Consider the following 23,948-nt stretch of genomic DNA (forward strand, 5'->3'; position numbering starts at 1 on the left):
AATGAGAGCGCAGATACCTATTGCAGAGGAGGGGGGATACAAATAGGAGGTACAGAATGCTGTAGGTCTCAGTTCCAGGCTCAGCGGTGGTCCGTCTGTGATTCTCTGATGCAGAACTGGGATCTACAGAGGAACCAGCGAGTTCCTTTGACCTATGCACATTCTAGCCTATAATGATTGCTGCTGTGCAGCCAGCACATGACACAGAGGCTGTTTGAAGTTTCTTCTGCATGGGTGACGTCAAATTTAGAGTTATGCTGTAAAGAACAATATTGTTTAGGAACCTGGAAGGGGACAGCAGAGGATGAGATGGCTAGATAGCATCACCGATGCAATGAATATGAACTTAAGCACACTCCGGGAGAGAGCGGAGGACAAGAAGGCCTGGCGTGCTATGGTCCATGGGGTCACAAAGAGTCGGACACAACTTAACGACTGAACAACAACAACAATTTGAGCACCCTATCAGAATCTTTTGTAAAGTGAAGGTGAGGGAGGAAGAGAAGGAGATGCTTTTGTTTCTACAATACCAGGTAAATGAGGCTTTACCTCTGTGTGTGTGTGTGCGTGCGCACACACAGGCACACACATGTACATTGAGCAAAACTGTAGCAGAAAAAGCCATTGCTCTTAAAAGACCAATTCTTGCCAAAACCCACATATAATAATAAGGAACACTTCAGAAATCTTGGCAGAATATATGCTTACTGTTTACTTAGAGTACCCTTGGAACCATTATAGTCTTTGGGATTCGTAGTTTCTTACCTAAGAAAGAAATGTTTTTATCTCAGGGGGAAAGAGAGCCAGTGTGGTGTAGTGGCTAGAGTGTTGGACTGGGAGTCAGAAGATCTGGGTTCTAGTCCCCACTCAGCCATGGAAGCTCACTGGGTGACTTTGGGCCAGTCACAGACTCTCAGCCCAACCCACCTCACAGGGTATTGTTGTGAGGAGGAAGATTATGTACACCATCTTGGGTTCCTTAAGGAGGAAAAAAGGCAGGATATAAATGTAATCAATCAATCAATCAATCAATCAAGATAACAGGGTCAAATAGGAAATCATTTCAGAAGACTAGTAGCTAAGAGCCCTCTTCAACAAGGGGCAGCAAAAACACACTGCTAGCTTGACCATGACACCGTGAGCCTTCCCTGCCCACAAGTAGGACATGAGTGCAGTAGCATCCTCCTGTGCTTGTTCTCCAGCAGCTGTTGTTGAGAAGCATACTACCTCTGATATGGGAGATAATCTATACAGCTCTCTTGACCGCTAGTCATTGATAGCCATAGCCTTATCCTCCATGATGTTCCCTCCTTCTCCCCCTCTGCCCTTCATAAATGATCTGGAATTAGGCGAGGTAGCCAGATTTTTTGACAACACAAACTCATGTCCACTTGGATGTCCCACTGGGGCATCTGGTTAGCCACTGTGGAAACAGAATGCTGGGGTAGATAGGTCTTGGTTTATCTACCAGCATAGTACTATCTACCTTGGTACTATCTCCCAGCACAACTTTTCTCATGTTCTTACCAATATTACTACTTGCTCTGTCTGCCTGGTTGTCAGATCATTATCTCAAACTTAATATGCAGAAGAACTCATTTATGGCATTTCCCCATATCTTCACCTTTGCCTTCCCTTTCAGCTCATCACTTCAGTTTTCTCAACAAGTTATGCATTCTTTTTTTGTCTCACATTTCTGCTCTAGTTAAGGTCTACCAGTTCTCTATAGCATTTCCCAAAATTATTCTTTTTAATCTACTAACTCTTCATCATTATATCACATTTTGACCACTATAATGTTTTGCTCAATGGTCATCTTGTCTCTCAGTTTTACCCTATTATTAACTCTGTCCTCAAGTCTTCTGCCTGTTTGATTATTCTTTTTTCACACTTCAAGCATGTTATACCTCTGTTCTGTAACTCAGCAGTTCTCAGTTATGTTTGCAGGCCACTTCCTTCCTCAGAGCAACATATTGTGGGTGAGGTGGCCACAGAGACTGCCCAGGCTGCCATGACAAAAACGGTTTCCAAGGCCACCTTGCCCATAATGCCTTGTTCTGAGGAAGCATTTGGGCCTAGCAGGGTATCTGGAGAGCCTCTCAGAGCAAGGCATCAAGCTCGACCCACCAGAGAACCACTCCAGCCACTTTCCTGCTGAGGCATTTGCTGGAGCAGAAAAACAGTCGACTGGGCTTTCCAAAGAGCCTGTCCATTGGGACTTATTTCCAGAAAGGTAGCCTTGCAGCACAACAAGGAGTCATGTGGCACCTTAAAAACTAACAAATTTATTACAGCATTAGCTTTGAATTGTCCACTTGATCAGATGTATGATATACAGATATACATTACACATAGTGTCCAGTGGGAGGGGTAGGGGGTGGAAATTGTAAACAATGAGATTAGAGGGAAATTAAATGCCAAGAATATCAACAGTGACAATCACATTATTACAAAATAGTTGTTGCTGATAACAAACATCCCGGTACTAGGTTTGACACATGCGCTGTGATTGGAGAAAAAAACCTGTTATCCATCCAGATGTGTGCTGTGTGGGTGTATAACTCTGGACAAGAAAATGCTTCATCCATCTGATGAAGTGGACTGTAGTCCATGAATGTTTATGCCATAATAAATGTGTTAGTCTTGAAGGCGCCTTTGTTGTTTTTACTGGGACTTAAATATCCTTAACTTGATTGTATCCTCTGTTTGGGGGGAAGGTACCCCCTAGGCACTGAAAGTTTTTCAGGGGTCCAGGTCTTCAAATGTTACTTTTTCCTTAAGAGCAAGTAATAGTTGTCAAAACAGTGCAAATTTAATTAGCTTTACATTCCAAGGTTTATGCATTGCATTTATCTTCTACTATGGTATAGTATTGTTTAAAGCAAACTGAGAATAGGTGGCTGAGACTCCAAGAAAATCAACACATACTGTTGGCCAAAAGGAGGTGGAGAGGGGGAAGCAAAACTGAGTAAAATCCATTCACAGAATTGAGAACTAGTGATATGTGGGAAAGGCATAATAAGAACATTGTGTGCTCTCTCTCTCTCTCTCTCTTCATACAGATATTCTCATTCATTGCTAAAGTAGACTTCCTTGTGAACAATCCCAAGTACTTCCTCATTCTGATCTATGCATTGTATGGTTTGTTTAACATTTTACAGGCAACACACAGGGCAGGAAGGTATTTGCTGTGGTCGGTGACTCAAAGAGAGGCTTGGCAATGGATTAAACCTTCTGGGTCATTAGCCTTATCGCTTAGTCATAAAGCTGCCCTATCCTTTTCTCCCTCTTTTTACACTCTCCTTCTCTGGCATTCGGCAATAACTGCCAGGAAATGAAGACACCTGTAAGACGGTTGCCCTAACGGGATCTTTCGAACTGAGTCTACAGCAAATAGACAGGTAGAACACTGGATGGCTGGATAATGTAGTGTTTGACATGTTGCTAGATTCCAGTTTAATCTCATTGGTTTCCCTGGAACATTCTTAGCTTTAAAGGCAAATTTGTGCTTCACTTGATAATTGGCAGCAGAACGCGTGAACTGCCTTCACTGGAAAATATGCTGTTTGAAATGATGTGGAAGTTCTCCATATGGATGCTTGACATGTGATAGCTGTTTGTTACCTGCAAGGTATGATTTGATGTTGCAGATACTGACAAGTGCAAAGGGTTGCCAACTTTTCAACCAGGCTTTTCAACTGTGACTTTCACAGTTGTTTGATCTACAACAGGACAAAACATTTCTCTGCATGCTGAGAAAATGTTCACCTGCTCACTACTGCAGATCAAGAGAGTGGTTGAATAAAATGGGCAGACCTGTATGAACTGACCCTGAATTTCAGGGCTCAATAGGGTTGCCAACTGAACAGGAAAAAAAACCTGTTGAGCTTCTATGCCTTTAATAGCAGTTTGACAAATATCATTGCCTGTTTGTTTATAGATCAAGTTATATTAATGACACTGGAGACTAGAACAGAGCTAAAAGGTTTCGCTTTGCAGCCTCTATTGGTGAAAGTAACTGAATTTGTTTTGTCTGAAGAAGAGCTCCATAAATATCAAAAGCAGGCAGTGCTCCAAACAGAACTAGTCCAACAGGAGCAATTGTTTAAAAATATAACTTTAAACAATAGATGACCCTCACTCTTCCTGCCCCTAAACTGCTGTGAATAATTTTCATGTTTTGAGGCCAGCTCAGTGTCCCTGATCTAAGTGTTGCTAAGTAGCTTGTGTACATTATTAGTTTTCCTTCCCACAGTCTTTTGGTGTTCTGAGGGCCATTGTTTCTTTACAGCTTAATTCCTCAGTCAGGTTTAGCTTCAGAGCAACCACAACAACAGCAGCCAGCTTTAAAAAATCTACTAGGCACCTCCATTCTAGGGATGCCGGGGTGTGGGGCCTAGTCTGCCGCCTGTGGCGCCAAATTCTGGAGGCACCAAATGACGCCTTTAAGATGGTGGCACTCTGGCTTCTACTTCTCACCTCCCTGGGAAGCCCCACTGGCTGCTTCCGTGCCACAATAAACGCCACAGCAGAAAAGCAGCTCTCCTGAGAACTCGCTTGGCCTGAACGCTTTGCTTCATAGGATCCTTCCTGAAAGTGAGTGAGACATTCTAGGTGAGGTGGCCTTGAAGATGGCCTGTGCTGCTGTGGCACAGGCCAGCTCCAGGGCCACCTCACACAGGTGGGGGGAAGGAGGGTAGCTGTGGGGAGGGGATGGCTGGGGGGAGGGAAGAGAAGAGGCGGTTGGCCACTGAGGTGCAGGGTGGTGCCGGGGAGCGGGGAGAGAAGAGGAGGAAGGTGGCGGCAGTTGCCACGGTTGCCTAAGATGCCAAAATACCTGGACACGGGCCTACTCCATTCTGATTGCTTTTGGGGATGGGGGGCAGACATACCTCAATCCATTGTATAACTTGTTTTTCTTGGTAACATGTTCTACCTATTACAGAGCAGGAATAATTTTGTCAAAGCAGCCCATCTTTTGCGCTAAACACAGTGCTAAAAGTTACAGTATTTGGCAACTGGAATGCAAGGGGAGTGACCAAATTTGGGGTTTTGACAAGAGGATTAGACACATTCATGGACAATTCACGGCTTTGCGATCATCATCAGAGGCCTTGGTATATATTCTAGAGAGGCTAGGTTGGTGGTTTCTCAGGACAGGGCCTTTTTTGATACCAGCACCCCAATTATGGAACTCCTTCTCAAGAGCAGTGAGATTGGCTCCCTTTTCTTTCTGGTTTTGATGGGCAGTAAAGGCTGTCCTTTTTTAAATCTTTTTTTTTATTGTGACTTTCAATATAACAAAAGAAACAAAAAACAAGAGAACATTTTTAAAAATCAGCGGTGGCTTAATGGTTAAGACGCTGAACTGCAGACTGGAAGGTCGGCAGGTCAGCAGTTCGAGACCCGGGTGCCGCCTGACGGAGTGAGCTCCCGTCTTCAGTCCCAGCTCCTGCCAACCTAGCAGTTCGAAAGCAAGAAATTGCAAGTAGATAAATAGGTACCGTCTCGGTGGGAAAGGTAACAGCGCTCCGTGCACCTCGGTGTTGAGTCATGCCGGCCACATGACCACGGAAGTGTCTTCGGACAGCGCTGGCTCTTCGGCTTAGAAACGGGGATGAGCACCGCACCCTAGAGTCGGACACGACTGGTTGTGGACACCCTTACCTTTTTAATATAGCTACACACTTTAAAGATCTCAGTTTCAATTACTACAACATTCTAAAAATGAAAAAATAGATCATACATAAACTGCAGCAAAAGCAGACCAAATATGTCCATTTGCAAGAGTGCATCACTCATTCGAATGTTGCTAGTGTTCCATCCACTGCATTATAGGAGGTGAGCACTTAGGCAGAGGGTGCAATTTTATACATCTAAGAAATAAATAAAAATAAAAGGCTATCAATGGCTACTACTCATAATCGCCTGTAAGAGGGATTAGGTTTGACATTTCAGCACTTCAGTCCCTTACTTCCAGGCATGACATGCAGGGCATTTCAGCCTGTGCTGATCTCCCAGGTCTGAATAGCTGAGAGGGCAACAGGGCAGGAGAACTAGCGTGGCAGTGCATTTTTATAGCTGTCTTCCTTCCAGTGAGACCACGGCTGTTCCACAGTAAAGGTCTGCTGTGTTTTCTCTGTGCACCTCCTACATTTCTTCACAACAGCATCTAAATAACGAGCACAGGGAAATTTGCTATCTGTCTTCAGAGGCTCTCTGTGTTGCATCAAAACTTAGACATAAACCTTAGCATTTAGCATGCACATTTTTAAAAAATGCAAACACCATCAGCATGGCTCTGATAATGATCAAGATCACAACAGGCATTGCGGGGGGGGGGGGGGACATTTCCTTTCCTGCAGAGCTTTGGAGAAAATCCCTCCTCTGAAGGCACCATTTGCATTGGTGGAGAATTCCCCACTGGTTCCATGGAGGATCTCCCAAGCAATGCAGGGTTGTTGTTGTCTTTTAAATGCAAGTAGCATTGGTTGTAGGTGGTGCAAGAATGATTTGCATCACAGCCTGCATGGAGGGGGGATTTAATCTTTCCCTCCTCTCCTGTGGTCCTGAGGAAAATCCCTCCTCTAAAGATGCTATTTGCTGTGGGAAGATATCCCCCCCACTGGCCCCATGAGAAACTTCCTCCCCTTCCCCATGCAAGCAGCATCTCCAGAGGCTGGACCTTCCTCCAGATATCAGCAGGAGAGGAAAGGGTTAAATGCCCCCTCCATGCTTGCTGAAATCAAAATAATTGTCACTCCCTCCCCAGTTGATGCTATTTGCAATTTTGATTAAAAAAAACCCTGTATGCTAAATGCAAAAACACATTTTGAGTCATGTTTAGTTTGGCCCACAGACCAGAATCAACAGGGGAGGCTTTTTCCATCACACTGTTTCCACAGCAGGAAAAGAGGTCTGCCTGCCGGTCCACGCAGCTGTTTGCAGCACAGTGCCTGTACACCCCAAAATGAAAACATGGCAACTGTATATAGAGCAAAGAGCTGCCTGGATAAGACTTAAGCCAGCAGTGCAGAACCTGTGTCCCTCCAGGTATTGTTGGATGGCAACTCCCATCATCCCTGCTGGCTGGGGCTGATGGGAGCTGGGTGCCAACAACATATGGAGGGCCGTAGGATCCCCACCCATGACTTAAATCTTTGTTCCAGCATCCATTCCATGTGTCTTCCTTCAAAGGATGGACAATATCAGAAAGCTGAGAATTTCCTTGTTCCCTTTTTCTTGTTTTTACCACCACATTGAGACATATTTATAGTGTCATTAACCACAGACAAACTGTGTTGTATGGTTGGTTAGCACAGTGGCAAAGGGGTAAGTTTTCCCCTTGAGGCATTAGGACACATATACCTGTGGTTGGATCCAGATGTAGGTGTATGCAAGTGGGGTGGTGGAAGTGGTCTCACCTACCCAGGGACGTTGCTAGAGAAAGGCCCACTTGGGCATGGGCCCCAGATCTTCTTGAGCTGTGCCCCAGATCGTTTGAGCTGTCCTAATTGCCATTTGTTTTTACATTTTCCCATTGGCTTGCATTAGAAAACAAAAACAGCCATAACTTTTTTAGTTTGTATGATAAATACATGAAATTTGGAGGCTTGGTAGCTGATTGAATATGCCAAATGGAGCTGATTGAATATGCCAAATTTCAGGCAGTTAGGTCCAGTGGCTTTTGTGCTAGTCACAGGTAAAATCTGCTATTTTCAAGGAACGCTGTCAAAGCAAAGAGCTATAATTTTTTGCGTGCTTCCACATATATGCATGGAATTTGGGGACCTGGCAGCCCCCATAGAGCTGACTTAATCTACCAAATTTCAGACAGTTAGGACCAGTGGCTTTTGCGCTAGCCATGCGTAAAGTTCCCTTTTCTCAAAGTCTAAAACAAAAAGTAAAAACTGTCAAGTCACCCAGGGATTAGAGATCCTAATCAGAAGGGGTTTAAGGTGACCATTAGGAGGTCACTATCCCTAATCTCCGGTGTAGGTTTTTTGTTTTGTTCTTTTGAGGTGCAAAAAAGTCTCTCCCCCTATTTTTCTTTTCTGCTCTTACATGCCCACTGTTGGGAGCTTGCCTGCAATGAAATTTTGAAGAGTGAGAACGTAGGGAAGGAAGACCTCCATGTGAAATACTGGTATTTCATACAGCACCTGATTTTACTGTCCCAAACTGGAACCTTTGGCTTCTGCAAAAGTTTAATAGCTTCAGTACAGCAAAGGATCCAATCAGCCTCCACAAACTTCTTTCTCCCCCTCCACTTTAACTTTTCCTAAATAGCTGTAGAACTCAAATTATTCCAAAAGGAAGGTTAGTACTATGTGGCATCATGATCAAGGAACTGCTAAGGCTTTTATACAGGTTCTACAGTTTTAAAAAAGCTAGAAAAAGTCTTCCACCACCTCACCTCATAAAGTTAATGTAAGTACGTGCAATCCTGCACAGCCTCCTAAATTCCTCTGAAGTACTACCTCTCTGAAAGGAGCCACTTGGCTTAGGGAATTCTCTCTACCCGCCCCGCCCCCGCATTTCCAATCAGCATTTTTCTTTTTTTCTTCCTTCCCCTATCCTGTTCTTTCTTTCTTTCTTTCTTTCTTTCTTTCTTTCTTTCTCTATTCCACCCAGAGCATACCTTGGGGAATTCTTAGAGAGAATTCTCTTTGGCGGGCAAGAGAAGTTCTGAACGGTATTTGACTTTATACAAATAGACAAGGGGGCTGGTTTTTCTCCTTCTCCTCACTCAAGTCTTTGAGACGAGTGGGTTCACATGGTCGCAGAGAAACAAATCTCGGGGTGTTTTGTTTGTCAGTTGCCATTATCCAGCAATAGGAAGGGCTGTAGCTCAGTGGTAGAGCACCTGCGTGGCACGCAGAAGGTCCCAGGTTCAATCCCCAGGATCTCCAGGTAGGGCTACGAAAGAATCCTGAAACTTTGGAGAGCTGCTACTGCCAGTCAGTGTCAACAATTCTAGATGGACTAGGGTCTGACTCAGTATAAGGCTGCTTCCTCTGTTCCTATGAACAGAAAGCTTTAATTTTAAAAGAGGAGTCCTTGGTTTGTTTTTAAGTGGAGAGGAGATAAATATTGCTAATTTATGCAATCCTATATATACCTACTGAGAAGTCCCATTATGTTTAATGAGGCTTATCCTCAGGAAAGTGTGCATAGGATTCCAGCACAAGTTACTTTTGCAGGGAGGTTTGCACCTTGATATTCTGCATGTTTACTCAGAAATAAGTCCTGAATTGTGAGCATTGGGGTCTGAGTTGAAGTGGGGTGGGGGGGTCAGTACACACTTCTTATGTATGTATGTAATCTATGCACACATGCAAGCACATTACATGCACACACTACACACACATGCACACACATATTAGACATGTGCTTAGACATATATATATATATGCAAATTTGTGTTATGGGCCTGTGCCCCAGATCTTTTAAGAACCTAGCAAAACCCTTGCTCCTACCCCATCAGGACTGAACCAAAATATTTTGCGGCCTGAAGCACAGGACAAGATGGCACCCCTTTCCCATTCCATGAACAAAAGCCAACCGGACTGGCACTGAATCTTACTTCAACCCCGGGGTGGGACAGTGTCCTCCACTGCGCATGAGAGCAGCACGCTAAGCTTAGTGGAGACCCGGGGCAGGCTCCATGGAACACACAACTATGCTCCACAGCATCTGCTGCCTGAGGCAGTTGCCTCATTCTGCCTAATGGCAGGGCCAGCCCTGTACCCCATCTTCCTCACAGCATCCCCTCCAGCCTCCTGAAAGTGCTACACAGGTGGTTGGGAGACCCTGCTGAATGGGGTGCACTGTGGTGCAGGGGAAGAGGGGATCCCCAAAAATCCTGCAGAGGCACCTTCCATAGACAGAACCCTTCTATGAAAAGAATGCAGCTCCTGGATCCCACCCCTGATCTTCTGAGCTGCTGCCCAGAACTGGACACTTGCTTAGTTTTAACACACCAGGAGACCTGGTGCAGGGCTTGAGCAGGTCTGGATGGGAGAAGGCAATTTCTCAGGTACCCCAGTCCTGAGCTGTTTAGGGTTTTGTACATTAATACCCAGACCTTAAACCTGGCAGCCCATGGAGCTCTCTCAACAAGGGTATCACATGATTATGGTTAGGCATGCCAGTCAGCCTGGGCATTGCATGCTGTATTAGCACGAGCCTCCAGATTAAGTATGAGGGTAGCTCTACATAGAATGCATTACAGTAATCATCTGTGATAGAAAGAAGACTGGTCAGCTTGTATCGCAGGGGTGGGCAATTTGTGGCCCTCCAGATGTGCTGGCCTCCCATGATCCCTCAAGATTGGCTATGCTGCCTAGGGCTGTGCCCAAATCATCTGGCAGGCCACAAGTTGCCCAGCTGATTCCCTCTGAAGCTACTGACTGCAGGCCAGATCTGATTACAGGTCAGAGCAGAAAACACTAAGATTTACTGTCACATTTGTTGGGGAGGTCCATAGCTCAGTGATAGGGCTCATTGCCCTTATACAAGGTCCCAATTTCAATCCCGTGCTGAGCATCTCCAAGGTTAAGATCTTCTTTTTTTAACTCCCAGATGTCTCTGCCTGAGAGCAGGTTTCTGGCCAGAGTTGACTTTAATAGTGTTACATGCATCCCATTCTCTGAGCAGTGAGATTTCAGTGCTTACTCACTGAAATCACTCAGGGTTTGGGCTCTGAGCTCAGATGTACGTATAGCTCAACCCCAAGATGCTGGATGACTGAGATAACAGATATAAGGGACTTTAAAGCTAACTTTTATTATTAACTGTTCCTGCATCCTTGTTTAGACAAAGTGAAAGCCTCTAATTTGGGACAGTGAGCCTGAGTTTAACTTTGTCCCCACTTCTTTGATTACCTGTTTACCTACGATAACCTTTATTTAAGGTTACCATAAATTTGTCATAATGCAGCCGGACATCCTGTGGAACAACTCACAGAGTTGTGCTCTTAAAAAGATTGTTATCAGGTCCGTGAAGGGCAGGAGCACTGGAAGGTGGGATGGGAATGAGGAAGGAGCCAAAAATATGACTGGGAAAGGGCCATAGCTCACTAGCTGTGTTGGTTTATTCATTATGTAGCTGTGTTGGTTTATACATTAGAAATATTGCTCATAAATTTTATTTCTGGATGTGCATGGCTGGAATGAGACAAATAAATATTTAAGTTTATGTATGTGCTTATCTGTATTTTAAAAGATATGTGTTTGGGACTACAACTCCCATAGGCCCCAGCCAGCATGGCCATTGGTCAGGGATTGTGGTAGTTGTAGTACAAAACTACAGGTTGCCTCCCTCTGTCTTAAGGGATAGTTCTGTTCATGCTCCAAACTCTGATATGACTGGCAGTGCCGGCTCCAGCTTTTTCAGTGCCCTTAGGCAAGACGGCCTCATTGGGGGCCCTCCCTCAGTGGATCTACCTTCTCACTGCCATTTTCACCTGCTGCTATTGCTTATCATCCTCTGGCTCATCACCACTTCCTTGCTTGACAAGCAGAGAGCCAATGAGCAAGTAGGCAGCGGCATCTCCTGCTCCTCCATAAGAACATAAGAAGAGCCATGCTGGATCAGGCCATGGGTCCATCTAGTCCAGCATTTCATTCACACCAAATGTCGACCAGGAACCCACAAGCAGGACAGGAGTGCAACAACACCCTCCCATCCATGTTCCCCAGCAACTGGTGTACATAGGCTCACTGACTCTGGTACTGGAGGTAGCACATAGCCATCAAGACTAGTGGCCATTGATAGCCTTTTCCTCCAGGAATTTGTCCAACCCCCTTTTAAAGCCATCCAAATTGGTGGCCATCACTACATCCTGTGGTAGTGAATTCTATAGTTTAACTACGCATTTTGTGAAGAAGTACTTCCTTTTATCTGTCCTGAATCTCACACCAATCAGCTTCATAGGATGACCCTGATTCTAGTATTTTGAGAGAGGGAGAAAAATGTCTCCCTATCCACATTCTCCACACCATGCATAATTTTGTAGACCTCTATCATGTCTCCCCTTACCCTCCTTTTTTCCAAGCTAAACAATCCCAGCTGTCGTAACCTTCTCTCATAGGGGAGATGCCCCATCCCCTTGATCATTTTAGTTGCCCTTTTCTGCAACTTTTCCAGCTCTACAATATCTTTTTTTAGGTGTGGTGGCCAGAACTGTATTTCTGTTCCTTAACCAGTTACTGATCTATAAGAGGACCCATCCTCTTATTCCATGACTGCTAAGTTTGCTCAGGAGTCTTTGGTGAGGGACTTTGTCAAAAGCCTTTTGGAAGCCCAAGTAAACAATGTCTGCGGGATCACCCCTACATGTTTATTGACACTCTCAAAAACTCTAAAAGGTTAGTGAGACAGGACTTATCTTTGCAGAAGCCATGCTGATTCCTTTTCAGCAGCAGGGTTTGTCCTTCTATGTGCTCACTAATTTTATCTTTAATAATGCCTTCAACCAATTTACTCAGAACAGACATTAAGCTAACCGGCCTGTAATTTCCCAGATCCCCCCTGGATCCCTTTCTGAAAATTGGTGTTACATTGGCCATCTTCCAGTCCTCTGGTATAGATGCTGATCTTAGGGACATGTTGTATATTTTAGTTAGAAGATCAGCAATTTCATATTTGAGTTCTTTGGGTCCGGTTATTTATTTGCTTTCAATTTATCTATAAGGTTGAGAACTTCATCTTTTGTCACCACTATTTGTCTCAGTTCCTCAGACTCCCTTCCTGAAAACATCAGTTCAGACACAGGTATCTGTCCTTTATCTTCTGCAGTGAAGACAGATGAAAAGAATTCATTCAGCCTCTCTGCAATCTCTTCAGTACTCCTTTGTCCTCCAGTGATCCAACTGCTCCCCTAGCTAGTTTTCTGCTTCTGATATATTTAAAGAATTTACTGCTGGCCTTGATATTGTTAGCAATATGCTCTTCAAAATGCTTTTTTGCATCTCTTATTGTCTGCTTGCATCACCTTCTCACCACCAACATTGCCTGGTCCAGAGTGAGAAGCGGGTGAACATGCAGGTTGGAGAAGCAACTCCAGGGGCTCTTGTTAGTGGGCCCCTGGTGGGGTGTGGGCCCTCAGGAGGTGCCCAGCTATTCCTACCCTTTGCACCAGCCCTGATGACTGACATCAGAAAACCACTCACCATGAGATAAATTAATTCAGACATCCAAGTGTTAAGGTCTGGGTGTGTCACCTTCCAGTCAGCCTCCTTCATGAGGTGAGGTACTTCTGCTGTGTTTCTATACGGAAAGCCACACCTAAGACAAAGATGTGGCAGAACAACATAATCCAGAGCACAGGGGAAGAGTTTGAACACCCTCTCTCTATTGCTTTTGAGGCCTTTCAGAATGAGAGAGAGAGAAGGGTGTGGAGGGTGTGGGGCAAACTATGGGAAACTGGTTGCTACTTCCTGGACTGGACACTTTGGAAGAACAGACTGCTGGTTGTATTATTTGTTGACACCTGACTGCACTGGAAAGCTTTGACATATCTGAATCTGGCTTATGTATTGTAACTACTGTTAAGTAATATCAAGGGATATTGTGTTTAATGATTGGTTTTGCCTATTTTGTTGTGAAGTTAAATGAGTTGTTTCTTTGGGTTATAATATTACATTGTGAAATGATGATTTGGTACTAAACAATTGTGTTTTTTGGCAATGAATATTGATATGTATTGATAAGTATTCATATATATTGAGATAGCTAGATATATGGATATTGATATAGATAGATAGATAGATAGATAGATAGATAGATAGATAGATAGATAGATATCAATATCTATCTATCTTCTTTTTTGTATTGCCATTCTTGGGTCATGAGCCATATTGGGCACACTTCTGTGGAAAACTGGCATAGTAATTGAAGTGGCTATTTATATTTTTTGCAGACTCTAAAGACTAGCTGGATCTTCCAGGAGCAAACGTGGAAAGGGTGAAATCCCTCTCTGTCCTTGCTCTGATCCTCTTACTTATCCCAGGAGTGTTCCTGGGTTTTAAGTGAAAGCAGAAGGCAGGAGGAAGGCAGCACGCTCGCTTGCTCCTACACGCCCTTACCAATTCCTGGATTAAAGAACCCAGGAATTGGCCTCAACATGCAAACCGGGTCATCATGTATAGTTTGGCCCCTGCCTAGCTACCATCCCACTCACTTCCCCCTTTCTTCCAACCAGTGCGTAAGGGAGAGGTATCAGGGGCTCAAGCCTACATGGAAATAATAGCCAGGGGCAGGGAACCTGTGGCCCTAAATATGTTGTTGGGCTAATTAGGCATGTGGGCTGGGGCTGCTGGGAGTTGGAGTCCAAGAGCATCTAGAGGGCCGCAGGTCCGTCCGTCCCCGTGATAATCTCTGACTTGGGATCCAAAGTGTGTGCGTGCACGTGCACGCACACACACACATACACACACACACACTGCTGCCTTCCCTTGCATGCAGACAATGTATCTTCCTCCTGTCCCCATAAGTGGGAAAGCATCTAGAGGAGCTTCGGCTATTGGGCGGTATAGAAATTAAATGAAATGAATGAATAAATAAATAAATAAAATAATTTTTAATCCTGAAAACAGCCGACAGGGAGAGGTTATGCACCCTTCCCTCTGCACCATTGCTCCAATCCAATTTGCAGGCCCTTGTAGCTACATTTTAGTTAAGGGCACAATCCTATGCATTTTCAGATAGAAAAAAGTCCTACATGGATGCTGGGAATTGTAGGACTTTCTTCTGTCTAAACATGCATAGGATTGCACCCTAAAAGTGGCAAGAGCAGGCAAATCACAGATGCACCACAGCGAATGCCACACCCACCTTCTGAGTTTGTGGCTCAGATTTTTTGACCCCCAAGTTTTTGGAGAGCCCCAGGTTCTCAGCTTTGCCTGTTAGCTACAACTGCATGCCCCTTCATAATGTCATGAGGATAAAACTGGGGAAGGGAGAGTCATGTATACACTTTAAGTTCCTTGGAGGAAGGGTGGGGTATCAGTGTAATAAATGAAAATGCTCCTCTCCTTCGTTATTTGCCACCCAACAAGAACTGCCTTTGTCACTCATGCAGGAAAACAATGGTTTTATTCTATTTTATTTTTACAAAGTCAGAACAAACAAACAAAAATCTGCTTTATAGCACTTAACTCTACAGCTACTATTTTTTCCCTTTACATTAAGAAATTTGGCATTTTCTGCTTTGAACAGGTCTGCTAGCAGCCTTTGACAAGCTTCTGTATCTATTTCATTACACTGGAACAAAAGGATGAGAGTGACAGGTAAGGAAAGAGCCCACTTTCCCTTATGCAAAGACGTCTCAAAACTTTTTCTTTCTGTTCGCACAGCATCAGTTTCTCCCCTTCCCAGGTTGGGCCTTGTAGGGCTCAACGCAACAGGGAGTGCAGCAAGCAACCTGGGAGAACCAGAGGAGCTGGCAGGACAGCCCTAGCTGGACCGAGCCATGGAAGACCCCTGTGTAGAAAAATAGCTCTGGCCTTTATGCATCCAGAGCATCGTTTCCCAAGCTTTCTCAAACTCAGCATCCACCCCTCGCTTCATAGGGCCAAGCCAGATGTGAAGTTGATTGTGTGACTGCAATTAATGTGCACATTAAAAAAAAATGTAAATAACCTTCATGAGGGCTGGGCAGATGAGCAGCATCAGGACGGCAGGAGCCAGGGAGAGAGATGCTCTCTCTCTCTCTCTCTCTCTCTCTCTCTCACACACACACACACAGATTGTGGTAAGCTGCTATTTCCATTGGCTTCCACCAGTGCTAGTGGAGGATTCTCTTCTAAGGCAGTTAACACCGGGGGCGGGGGGGGGGGGATTCATCAAGCTGCAGCAAGGGGGAGATTTGAACCAAGACTAGGCAACCTCTCTGGCCCACCCGGCCTCCCCATCTGGCCCACAATGATCTCCAGAGAGGCCCTGCCCCTCCGTGCCCCCACGGAGAATGGAAAGGGGCAAGGAGAGCAGCTACCAACTGAGCCACTGCCTTGAGGAGCATTCCTAGAAGAGGAGGCTCAGTTGGGAGCTGGCATTGTTCCTCCCTCTTGGCTACACAGACCTCTCAAAACCACTGGTGCAACCACTGCAAGTCTTCCTTGGCCACATCTTTGTGGCAACTGAAATTTCAGCAGGTATTGCCCATGCACTCCCAAGCATATTTCTGCAGACATAAGGACTAGAAACATGTTGCTTTAAAAAGAAACCAAGATTTAATGAAGCTGAATACTGTACCCAATGGAATCCTTGAACTGCTATGGAATCACAGAACTCTATCCACATAACTACAATGTTCTACGCTCCAGCAAACCACTATTTTGGGGTTGGGCTGGAATTATATTCCATTGTCTCACAAGTCCCACCTTGGAAGCCACTGCCCATGCAAAAAATGATGCCCTGGTGAGCAAAGCATTGCTTCTTGCCTATAAGGGATAGGTCCCTTTTATGTTTCTACAATAAGCAGATACTATAAATCATTTCTCAGATCAGACCTCCCCTGTGACAGGAAAGGAGCAATGTGTCCCAACAAGCCCTGTTTTGTGAACCAGCCACCTTCCTCCTGTTGGTTCCTCAGTCATTTGATCCACTGACTACACATGACTGGCTTCTGAGACCCCACCCAGAGCATAGAAATGAACTGGTCCAACAACCCATTCATTTGGAACAGCTATTATCTTACAAAGATCTATGGTGTCATTCAACTTTAAAACCATTGCAAATCTGTCTTTATATGAGCCAAGTGAAAGACATAACTGAAGAAGGAATTGGCAGTGGATTTAGGCTTGAGATAAAATTAAGAACATAAGAAGAGGCCTGCTGGATCAGACTGAGGGTCCATCTAGCCCAGCATTCTGTTCACACAGTGGCCAACCAGCTGCCTATGGGAAACCCACAAGCAGGACATCAGTGCAACAGCATTCTCCCATCAGCAACTGGTGTACATAGGCTCACTGCCTCTGGTACTGGAGGTAGCACAGAGCCATCAAGACTAGTAGCCATCTGTCAGGGATGCTCTGACTTGGATTCCTGCATTGAGCAGGGGGTTGGACTCGATGGCCTTGTAGGCCCCTTCCAACCCTGCTATTCTATGATTCTCTAGCCATTGATAGCCTTCTCCTCCAAGCATTTTTAATCCCCTTATAAATTCATCCAAATTGGTGGCCGTCACTACGTCTTGTGGTAGTGAATTCCCCTAGTTTGACTCTGTGCTGTGTGAAGAAGTCCTTCCTTTTATCTGTCCTGAATCTCCCCTTTCATATAAATTATCTGCCCATTCAGGAGACATGGAAGCCAGGTCTCTCCACCACCATGCTGGCTCCAGGTTTTGAAGGCCCTTGGGCAAGACACCGTAGATGGGCCCCTCTCCTTCAGTGAGTCTACCTTCTCACCAGCATAGTTGCCTGCTGCTGCTCCTTTTCCTCCTCATTGCTGCCCCTTGTTTGCTTGTCAGGCAGAGAGCCAGTGGGTATGCAGGCAGCAGCATCTGCTGCTCCTCCTTCTCACCTCCGCCTTTGCCGGGCCAGAGTGAGAGGCAGGTGAACAAGCAGGTTGCCATGATGAAAGAAAAGGAGCAAGTCCAGGGGGCTCTTGTCAGTGGGCTCCCTGCTGGGGTGTTGGCTCTTGGAGAGGGCCCAACTTTGACAACAGCACTGCTTCCCCCGCTCATCTTTCCCCGGCTCCCTTTATCTGCATAGCCCAGGGGTGGGGAACCTTTTTTAGCCTTAGGGCCAAAAACTTTTACTGCCAGTAGCTAAGCCTCGGGAGAGGCATTTCAACCTTTTAGAACGGGGAGAAAAAGGCTTAAAAGCCGAGAAACTGGCAAACGATTGGTGGCTGGGGGAAAGGGAATGGGGATAGAGGAAGCAGCAGGGCTGTCTGGTGAAACCCAAAGGGCTGGGCTGGGACCCTAGGAGGGCCAATTTGGCCCTGGCCCTGAAGTACCCCGCCCCTGGCATAGCCCTTCCCAGCCTGTTGGTGACACACCTAGAGTCCTGGTAGCATGTGCGGGGAAGGAAGCATCCCTCCGCCCTCAGGAAGCAAGGACCACAGGGGAAATACACGGAAGAAGTCACAACTGTCTCATGTCCCAATGAGATTGAAAGGAAACAGGGGGTGGGGGGTGGGGATCTCCAACTTGCAACCTCACATGTAGGTCATTGTGGCCCAGGCTGGGCTAGGGGTTGGTATCAACCCCTGGCACTTGCTGAGGCATACTCCCAGCGCCCTCTGGCCCTGCTTCTTCTCCTCTTGCTGTCTCTGCCTATGCACTGGCCCCTCCCGAGCATGTACGCAGTGACAAGAGCAAGGAAAAGGGGCAGCAGCCTCCACATGCCTGTCCCTCTCTTTCTGGGCAGTGGTGAGGACTGGCCCCAGAGGGAGAGGTCGCTTGAATGGGCAGCGGTTCTAGTGGTGAGGGGTAGAGCAGAAGAACAGAAGAACAGCCCTGCTGGATCAGACCAACAGACTGTCTCATCCAGCATTCTGTTCCCCCAGAGTGGCCAGCCAGATGCCCATGAGGAATCCGCCAGCAGGACATGAGTGCCGGAGCACCCCCACACTCATGTTCCCCAGGAACTGCCACACAGAGGCATCCTGTAGCCATCTTGCCTGAGAACCCCCGAAATCTGGAGTCAACACTAATGGTGGAGTTTGTATTATTTCTGAGTGTATGGTGGAACCTGATCTCTAACCAGCCTATGGGAAAGGGTGTTTTTTTTCAGTGTTTTGTTTTGTTGTTGCTGCTGTTCTTTTGTATTTTATATGTTTGGGTTTACTGTTGTATGACTGTGTTGGTTGGTTTTACCTTCTAAGAAGAAAGGCAAGATACGCAAGATATAAATTATAAATATTATAATATTTCTATATTATAAATTATTAAAATAATAACAGAGCTGTAGTCCATTTATTTACATACTGCATTTTCTACAAAGTGGCTCATGGAATCATAGAAGCATAGAGTTGGAAGGGACCTCAAAGGCCATCTAGACCAGCCCGGTGTCCATGCAGAAAATTCATTGCTAAGCATCACTGAGAAGTGGCCATCCAGCCTCCAATTTAAAACCTCTAATGAAAGATAGTCCAACACCTTCTGAGGCAGCCTGTTCCACTGCTGAACAGCTTGTGCCATCAGGAAGTTCTCCCTAACGTTAAGTTAAAATCCCCTTTCTTGTCATTTGAACCAGTTCGTTTGGATCCTACAAAAAACAAACTTGCCCCTTCAAGAATGTGCAGATGGCTATAGTATTGCCTATTAATTGTCTCTAAATAAAGTGACAGCAATCTAAAATATAGTATCAGTTCATGTCAGTAACCACAATGGCCTTAATACATAATATAAACATGGTATTATTGACAGTTCATTAAAAGTTAATTTCAGATGCAATCCTATGCACATCTAGACAGAAAAAAGTCCTGCAACTCCCAGCATTCCCCAGCCAGCCATGGTGGTTGGGGAATACTGGGAGTTGTAGGACTTTCTCTCTCTCTAAATATGCATAGGATTGTGCCCTGAAGGGTACAATCCTATGGCCACTAGTCAGCGGCTAGATGGCCATAGGAAAAGTCGGTTCCCGGGAACTGACCTCGGAACCAACCTCTGCCCCCTCCTGTGCTGCCTCATAGGCAGCATGGAATGGTCCCATGCTCCGCGCTTGGAAGAGGAGTGCGGAGCGGCGAAAACGGGGCATTCCTGGGGACATGCTGGGGCGGGGAAGTTGGAAATCCAGCACGAAACATCCAATGTGTTGTCCGGCCGCCACTTCCCACACTCCAACGTCCCACAGCTAGACAGCTGAAATCAGCTGTCTAGCCGCAAATGTATATTAAAAATTTAAATATGCATAAAACTTACCAATTGGTTAATTAACTATATCTAATACCAATAACATCAACATCATGCCACATTATGCAATCCACTCACTGAGTCATATTAAGAGACCTTACAATAAATTACCTAGGTAGGTGTGAATAGAGTGGCCACTTAGGCCTCACCAAGAAAGAGGACAAAAGAAGACACAGATCTGTGTAATGCGGTGTGCCCATGCAACCCACTTTACAGAGGACAATCTATAAGGCTGCCCTTTGTTTCAAGAGCTCTTCAGCCCAAGGCTGGCTTAGAGACAAAGAGCTGTAAGAAGGGAGAGCAGGACAGGGGCCTTGAAGTTGCCCACCAAGACTTAGCACCCAGACAGCAGACTGAGCCAGGCCCATAGGAGACTGTAGTGAGATGCATCCTATTTCTGTAAATATACTAATTATTTCTAAATTTGCATCTGTACCTACAAATCAACATATGCAAATCTGTCCCCGTTTTGTCCCCTTTTTTGGTAAGATGCCACTCTAAATGGCCACTCTAGATAGGTAAGAGAACTGAAACTGCTGGAATTTCCTTTTTTACTCAACCCTTATAGAATCACAGAATCATAGAATAGTAGGGTGGGAAGGGGCCTACAAGGCCATCGAGTCCAACCCCCTGCTCAATGCAGGAATCCAAGTCAGAGCATCCCTGACAGATGGCTATCCAGCCTCGTCTTGAACGCCTCCAGTGTGGGAGAGCCCACCACCTCCCTAGGTCATTGGTTCCATTGTCGTATTGCTCTTACAGTCAGGAAGTTTTTCCTGATGTTCAGCCGGAATCTGGCTTCCTGTAACTTGAGCCCATTATTCCATGTCCTGCACTCTGGGATGATCAAGAAGAGATCCCAGCCTTCCTCTCTGTGACAACCTTTCAAGTACTTGAAGAGCGCTATCATGTCTGGTACCCTTAGAGTACCAGACCACTGTACTCTTTCCCATATGATCACTCCAGTACAGGATTTGCGGGGGGATGGCCAAGTATGCTTCACCTCTTCTTTCCTAAGCTCTACCACTGAGACGTAGCTCTAAGGAGGGACCGTCGCTCATTCTTTGCATGCAGAAGGTCCCAAGTTCAATGCCGGGCATCGCCAGCTCAAAGGATCAGGTAGCCAGTGATAGGAAAGGCCCATCTCTGCCTGAGACCCCGGAGAGCCAGTCAGAGTAGGCAGTACTGCACTAGACGGACAACAAGTCTGACCAGGCCCCTAAGACAGCTTCCTATGTTTCTTAGCTGAAAGAAGATATACTGCAGGCAGTTAAATCGCAGAACTGAGGTCAGGCTCTTGCATTTGCAGTTATTTAATAAAATAGCATGCCCAACATTGCCCTGCCGTCCAGCTACTTACAGTATTTCCACCTCATGCCTTGACTCTGTCGCCACCCCCTTCTGCCCCAGCTGTGCTCAGGATCCTGGCGCTGGTGTTCACCTTAGTCGCAGCCTGGCTTTTTGCCAGCACCTACTTCAACCACACAAGTGTGAAATCCATCAGCTTGAGGAGCTGGCTGGGTAAGTTGCGATTACTAATAGTTCCTGCCTCACCCCCTTTTCATTTACCCGCTGGGCTTTCCCAACTTTACACACCAAAAAGCATTGGAAGCCTGCCAAGGATTACCACTGGATAGGGTTGCCAGGTTGTAACCTCGAGGACGCTCTCACCTTGTCTCCATAACAGCCGTGGAGCAGAATTCACCTGAAGCTTCTCTCACTCCGCTTTTCTCAGAGCCTGGTCAGCTGCCCACTATGGTGCATCATGGGAGTTCTTCTTACAATGGGACTGAGGGAGAAGTGAGACAGGAAAAAGTATCCTCCTTCAGGGCTGCAGGATTGTTCAAGGAGGATGTGAGGATCCTCTGGAGGTTATGGCCTAGCAACTCTCCTTCCCCACCCCTGCCAGCCATAGATCAAAACCTGTGCACACACGCAAAAAAATAGTTATCCCCAGGGCCCACTGCACCCTTGCTCAAATATATATCCAGACCCAGAGGGATACAAAGACCTCTTTAAGACATCCTGGTTGACTGTCCTTTGGCTGTCAGGGCCATGCCTTCTGTTTCCATGTTCTCTCCTGCACTTATATTGGCCACTTCCTTTCCATTTCCTGATTTGTGATAACCGTCATTTGTGATAATGCCCAAACTGGGTGAAGTATAGCTACCTCACACAAGACATTAGCCTTATACAGGTATTCAGCCTGCTCATGTGAAGGGCTAAAAGTGGGAAGAGGTGTAGATGTGCACATAAGTCCCACCCCCAACATCCCCACGCATTCAGGCGCTGACCTTCCTGCATTGAGGGCAAAGGTCTGAAGGGGGCTTCTACTCACCTTTGCTTGAATCTGCTCTGTCAAGGTTCCCAATCACACAGAGGCTTCTGCTTGCAGGGCCAGCCCTACCATTACGGAGAGTGAGGCAGCTACCTTAGGCAGAAGATTCGGGGTGACAAGAAATTTTTGTTGAGCACACCAACCTTGAGCATAGCCCTAATGGCCAAACCATGGCTTGGCTGTGACATCTGAATCAGGCCAATGTCTTGTCTTTTGTGGCCCAAACAAGAGACTTGTCAAAAATAGGGTTTGGGAGGGTTTAAAAAAAAAAAACAATAGCAAGCACATCCTCCAAAAAAAGCCACATCACACTTTAGAAAATTATCTGGCATAATATCCATTTAGATGAAGAGGGACCACGTGGGTTCTTTTAGCTGCTCCCACCTATTTCAGTGGCTCTTTGACAGGATAATTTCCTAGAGAAGCCTTCCCCAACTGGTGCCCTCCAGCTGTTTGTGACTTCAACTGCCATCATCCCCAGCCAGCATGGTCAATGATCGGGATGATTCGAACTGTAGTCTAAAACATCTGGACAGTGCCAGGTTGGGGAAAGTTGTCCTAGAGAATTGTCTGTAACTTCCTAGAGCGAGTACACACAGACAGACATCCTGAAAGGTAAACTTTATTGTACCAAGCTCACAATGAGTACACTTGGGTGGTCAGGTGAACAGCCTGGGAATGCTGAGGACTTCCCTGTTCTTGTCACAGACTTGTTACCCTTGAAGAATATGTTCATGAAACAAGAAAGACTTGACCCTTTCATTATTCTGCTTGTTTTCTTGTTGCCCATACAGAGTCCAGAGCTAAGCCAAATAGTGAGTACCCTGCTTTCGTTTTTAATAACCTGGCAACACTTGGATTGGAATAGCTGTTCTGTGGAGCTCAGTGTTAAGTATGAATATACCCCAACAGCCCTAAACCCACTGAGAAGAAGTCCTGGGCCCCAAAGAGTATACACATTATAAACATCACAGTGACTACTTACGCACAATTGCCAAAAAAGAGGAATTACATCACCCAAAAAGAGGACAAAGGGGGGACACTAATTCACCAAACAACTGCATATGCAAATTTAGAAATAGTAACTAAAATTTAAATAGCAATACAATCCATCTCACCATAGTGGAGAAGATTGACCAGGTGACCTGTGTACCTACTCGGTCTACTGTCCAGGTGCTGATAGTTGATGGCAGCTTCAAGCCCCCCCCCCCCCTTCTCCCTTCCTTCTAATGGTTCTTTGACTTTAAGATAGACTCGGGGACTGGACAGCTCTTCAAACAGAGGACACCTTCAAACAGAGTCTTCTGTCAGCTCTCCAGAATAGAGGACCATCTCCTGTAAGCTGGCCACTCCTGTAAGCTGGACATCTGGCCACCCTAAAATTGGGGCCTTCCCGCCACCCAAATTCCAGACAGCATTCCTCCCTCAGACAGCCCCCTCTCCCCTTACTGTGGAGTGTCAGAGGAGGAGGAGAAGACAGAGCCGCACCAGCCTCCTCCAACTAGGAACCATGGCAGAACGGCTCTGTGACTTCCCCTTTGCTCCCTGCTGAACATTTTGGTTGAGGAGGGGAGGGTAGTTCTCACAGGTACATATACCTGCGTCCATTGAGGAGACAGGCCAGCAGGAACCCCTTCATGTGACCAGTGCCCTTTCACGCGCAGGCCAAACGTTGAACTGGCCCCAGTAGTGGTACCTTTTAAGGGTGGTTTATATGCAGACATTTTAGCAAGTGGTAATGTTTCT

The 23,948-nt window shown here is 45.9% G+C and overlaps 1 protein-coding gene across 5 annotated transcripts in view; it reads left to right on the forward strand.

Moving 5' to 3' along the window:
* The first annotated feature begins 3,309 nt into the window (after window positions 1-3,309).
* The window catches only part of FAM3D (FAM3 metabolism regulating signaling molecule D), a 39,824-nt gene continuing 19,185 nt past the window's right edge, over window positions 3,310-23,948 (forward strand). For 3 of the 5 annotated variants that reach the window (XM_084840509.1, XM_084840511.1, XM_084840508.1), the window contains exons 1-4: window positions 3,310-3,401; window positions 15,223-15,293; window positions 21,275-21,385; window positions 22,997-23,017. In XM_084840509.1, coding sequence (XP_084696635.1) covers window positions 15,281-15,293; window positions 21,275-21,385; window positions 22,997-23,017 — 145 coding nt within the window. In that variant the 5' untranslated portion in view covers window positions 3,310-3,401; window positions 15,223-15,280. Of the gene's footprint in view, window positions 3,632-15,222; window positions 15,294-21,274; window positions 21,386-22,996; window positions 23,018-23,948 lie in introns of all 5 variants that reach the window. The other 2 variants (XM_084840510.1, XM_084840513.1) reach the window with 1 other exon arrangement.

This window comes from Heloderma suspectum, chromosome 2 (genome assembly GCF_057233095.1).
Source record: "Heloderma suspectum isolate Gila_16-S chromosome 2, 16-S_ref, whole genome shotgun sequence".
In the NCBI taxonomy this organism is placed as follows: Eukaryota; Metazoa; Chordata; class Lepidosauria; order Squamata; family Helodermatidae; genus Heloderma; species Heloderma suspectum.